The sequence below is a fragment of the Cebus imitator genome, unplaced genomic scaffold (genome assembly GCF_001604975.1).
Source record: "Cebus imitator isolate Cc_AM_T3 unplaced genomic scaffold, Cebus_imitator-1.0 Scaffold199, whole genome shotgun sequence".
NCBI lineage: Eukaryota > Metazoa > Chordata > Mammalia > Primates > Cebidae > Cebus > Cebus imitator.
In genome coordinates this window covers 4,469,153-4,473,117 of record NW_016107514.1, presented here as the reverse complement: position 1 = coordinate 4,473,117, position 3,965 = coordinate 4,469,153, and the positions used below count along the sequence as shown (strand labels likewise).

The 3,965-nt window shown below is 36.5% G+C and overlaps 1 protein-coding gene across 1 annotated transcript in view; it reads right to left on the bottom strand.

The window, feature by feature from the left end:
- MFSD14A (major facilitator superfamily domain containing 14A) overlaps positions 1–3,965 on the bottom strand; it is a 55,376-nt gene that overhangs the window by 24,169 nt on the left and 27,242 nt on the right. The window contains exon 3 of the mRNA XM_017547624.2: positions 419–481. Within this exon, the coding sequence (XP_017403113.1) occupies positions 419–481 (63 nt within the window). The remainder of the gene's footprint in view (positions 1–418; positions 482–3,965) is intronic.

Below are 3,965 nucleotides of genomic sequence, written 5' to 3'. Positions count from 1 at the left end.
TTGGGCAAAATAAATGAGTTTTGACTATGTAAAAAAAAAAAAAAAAAAGGCAAAGAATGCATATAATAACTTTACCCTACTGATACAGTGTTATATTTATGGGAGTTTTTGAGTATGGTTTTTTCTTCTTCAATCTGTAGTCTTACAAAATCATTGAGATCTCTGGAATTAAAATGCCAACATAAAAACAGGGGAAAATCTGTTATAATGTGGTTTATTATTATATATAATTGGCTATAGTATAGTCAGATCATACGTAAAACTCAGTCTAGAAAGTATTAAGTTATCTCTCAAAATATACTCCATCTAATTATAAAAATTAAGTTATTAAACTAACATGTGTTGGCAGAATTATATATACATATGTACGTTCATGCTATGTGTGTGCATGTATATATGTATATATGATTGATCCTACCTTTACTCCTTGAATTAAGCCATTCATCAGAAATGTATGTTTAGGGAAGGTTTCATGTAATACCTAAAGAATAAAAACCAAAATGAAAACCACATGCTATGTTTCAGTCTTAAGAAATAAAATTATTTACCCTTTTGAACATCCATTCATAATACAATCTGATTTATTTTACATATTCAGATTTGTATGACATGCATATAACCATTAGTAACCAAATATTTATATGGTACTTACTATGTCACAGGGCACTAAATTGGGCACTTTACCTATATTATCTAATTTAATCCCTTATAACAACCCTATCAGAAAACTGATATGCAGAGGTTAAATATTTTGTCCAAGATTACAGTCAGTAAATAAATGGCAAAGCTGAAACTGAACCTAGGAGATCAGACTTGAAAGCCTATGATTTTACTCACTATGCTATGCTGCTTCCCCAAAATAACTGACTTATATTCTCTTTCAGATGGGTATATTATCTAGGATAGAAGATTGGGAAAATTAATAAGGAACTTTTGATTGTCACAAAGTAGATCTAGAAAGATTCTATGACGGAAAAAAATCCCAACCTATGAAAATGTCTAACAAGTTATTCTATCCTTCCAAGGCTTGTTCTCAAATCACGGATCAATTTTTGCAGTGAGCAGGAAGAGAACCACTGAAATGAATCAATTGAAAAGGCACTTCCAGGCAACTGGAAAAGTAAACAGCAGTTACCATTTTTACAGTCTATATGTACTCTTATTTAATCCTAACGTTGTGAATTAGATAATATTATCATTTTAAGGATGAGGCAAGTGAATTCCTGTTTGACTCAGAAACCAATGCTATCTCTCAGCAAAAATAATGGAGAATGGGAATGTGGGTAATATGAAAGGTAGGGAATATTTTCCCTTTAAGAAAACATATGCTAAATGTACTTTCTGACTTGTTGCAAGAAGAACCTTTAGAAGGATCAGAATTGCTCCCCTTTCTTCAGTTATTCTTCTTCTGCCAAGAGCAAGAAATTTAACAAAAATTTACTTATTGTATGTAAAAATAAAATTAGAGGCCCAGTGCAGTGGCTCACGCCTGTAATCCTAGCACTTTGGGAAGAAGAGGAGGGTGGATCACCTGAGGCAGAAGTTCGAGACCAGCCTGGCCAACACGATGAAGCCTCATCTCTACTAAAAATACAAAAATTAGCCAGGCATGGTGGCGGGCACCTGCAATCCCAGCTACTCAGGAGGCTGAGGCTGGAGAATCGCTTAAATCCAGGAGGTGGAGGTTGCAGTGAGCCAAAATCATGCCACCTCACTCCAGCCTCAGCAACAGAGCAAGACCCTGTCTTAAAAAAAAGGAAAACAAACAAAACAGTTACAGACTATATGTAAATGAATGGGTGTGACTGTGTTCCAATAAAATTTTATTTACAAAAATAGTATGTGATCTCCAGATCACTCGACTAGGCAAAGATTTCTTGATAATACCCTACAAGCAGAGGCAACCAAAGTGAAAATGGATAAATGGGATCACATCAAGTTTAAAGCTGCACAACAAAGCAAACAAAGTGGAGACAACCCGCAGAATAGGAAAAAATATTTGCAACTATCCATCTGACAAGAGATTAATGAGAATGTATAAAGGAGCTCAAACAGTTCTATAAGACAAAAATCTAATAATCTGAGTTTTATTTAAATGGGCAAAAGATCTGAACAGACATTTCTCAAAAGAAGACATAAAAGTGACCAACAGGTATATGAAAATATGCTCAACCATCACTGATCGTCAGAGAAATGCAAATTAAAACTATAGTGAAATAATTATCTCACCCCAGTTAAAAATGGCTTTCATCCAAAAGACAAGCAAGCATGTGGAGAAAAGGGAACCCTCATACATTGTTGGAAATGTAAATTAGTATAATCACTATGGAAAACAGTTGGAAGTTTCCTCAAAAAAAGTAAAAATAGAGCTACCATATCATCCAGCAATCTCACTGCTATGTACCCAAAAGAAAGAATATCTGTACTCTTATGTTCCTATACTTCTTTTTTTTTTTTTGAGACGGAGTTTCCCTCTTGTTGACCAGGCTGGAATGCAATGGTGTGATCTCTGCTCACTGCAACCTCTGCCTCCCAGGTTGAAGTGATTCTCCTGCCTCAGCCTCCTGAGTAGCTGAGATTAAGGCATGCACCACCATGCCTGGCTAATTTTTCTATGCAGCACTATTCTTAATAGCCAAGATTTGGAAGCAATCTAAGTGTCCATCAACAGATAAATGAATGGTTAAAGAAAATGTGGTACTTACACACAATGGAGTACTACTCAACCATAGAAAAAGAATGAGATTTTGTCATTTGCAGCAACATGGATGGAATTGAAGGTCATCATGTTAAGTGAAATAAGCCAGGCACAAAAAGACAAACTTCACATGTTCTCACTTATTTGTGAGAGCTAAAAAATACAACAATTGAGCTCATGGAGATAGAGCAGAATGATGGTTACCAGAGGCTGGAAAGGGTAGTCGGGAGGGAGGGGATGGCTAGTGAGCACAAAAAATAGAATAAATAAGATCTACTAATTGATAGGCACTGACTACAGTCATCATGTAGTCTACATTTTAAAATAACTAAAATTGGGCCAGGTGTGGTGGCTCACGCCTGTAATCTTGGCACTTTGGGAGGCTGAGACGGGCAGATCACGAGGTCAGGAGATCAAGACCATCCTGGCTAACATGGTGAAACCCTGTCTCTACTAAAAATACAAAAAGAAATTAGCCAGGCAGGGTGGCATGTCCCTATAGTCCCAGCTACTCAGGAGGCTGAGGCAGGAGAATTGCTTGAACCTGGGAGGCAAAGGCTGCAGTGAGCTGAGATTGTGCCATTGCACTCCAGCCTAGGCAACAGAGTGAGACTTTGTCTCAAAAATAAAATAAATAAAATAAAATTGGATTGTAACACAAAGAAAGGATAAATGCTTGAGGTGATGGATAGTCCATTTACCCTGATGTAATTATTACATACTGTATGCCTGTGTCAAAATATCTCATGTACCCTATAAATACATATACAACTATGTACCCACAAAAATTACAAATAAAAAATGTTATTTAAAAATAAAAAAGGAAAAGGCCAGACGCAGTGGCTCACACCTGTAATCCTAGCACTTTGGGATGCCAAGGTGGGTGGATCACCCGAAGTCAGGAGTTCAAGACCAGCCTGGCCAACATGGTGAAACCCTATCTTAAAAAACTTTAAAAATTTTTAAAAATAAATAAATAAATAAAGGAAAAATGGCATGCCCTCTCTAACTGAAAAGAATTATTGAGAGGTCTTTGAGAAACTCCTAGAAGTTCTGTTTAGAGTTCTACCTGCATGCATTAACTAAGTAGCTAACTGATAATTAGGAAAAGGTGCAATTCAACATGCTTGTGACAAGGAATATAAATATACAAAAAAAGAAAGGAAGGAAGGAAGGAGAGAGAGGGAGGGAGGGAGGGAAGGAAGGAAGGAGGAAAGGAAAGAAGAAAAAGAGAGAGAGAGAGCGAGAGAGAGAGAGAGAGAGAGAG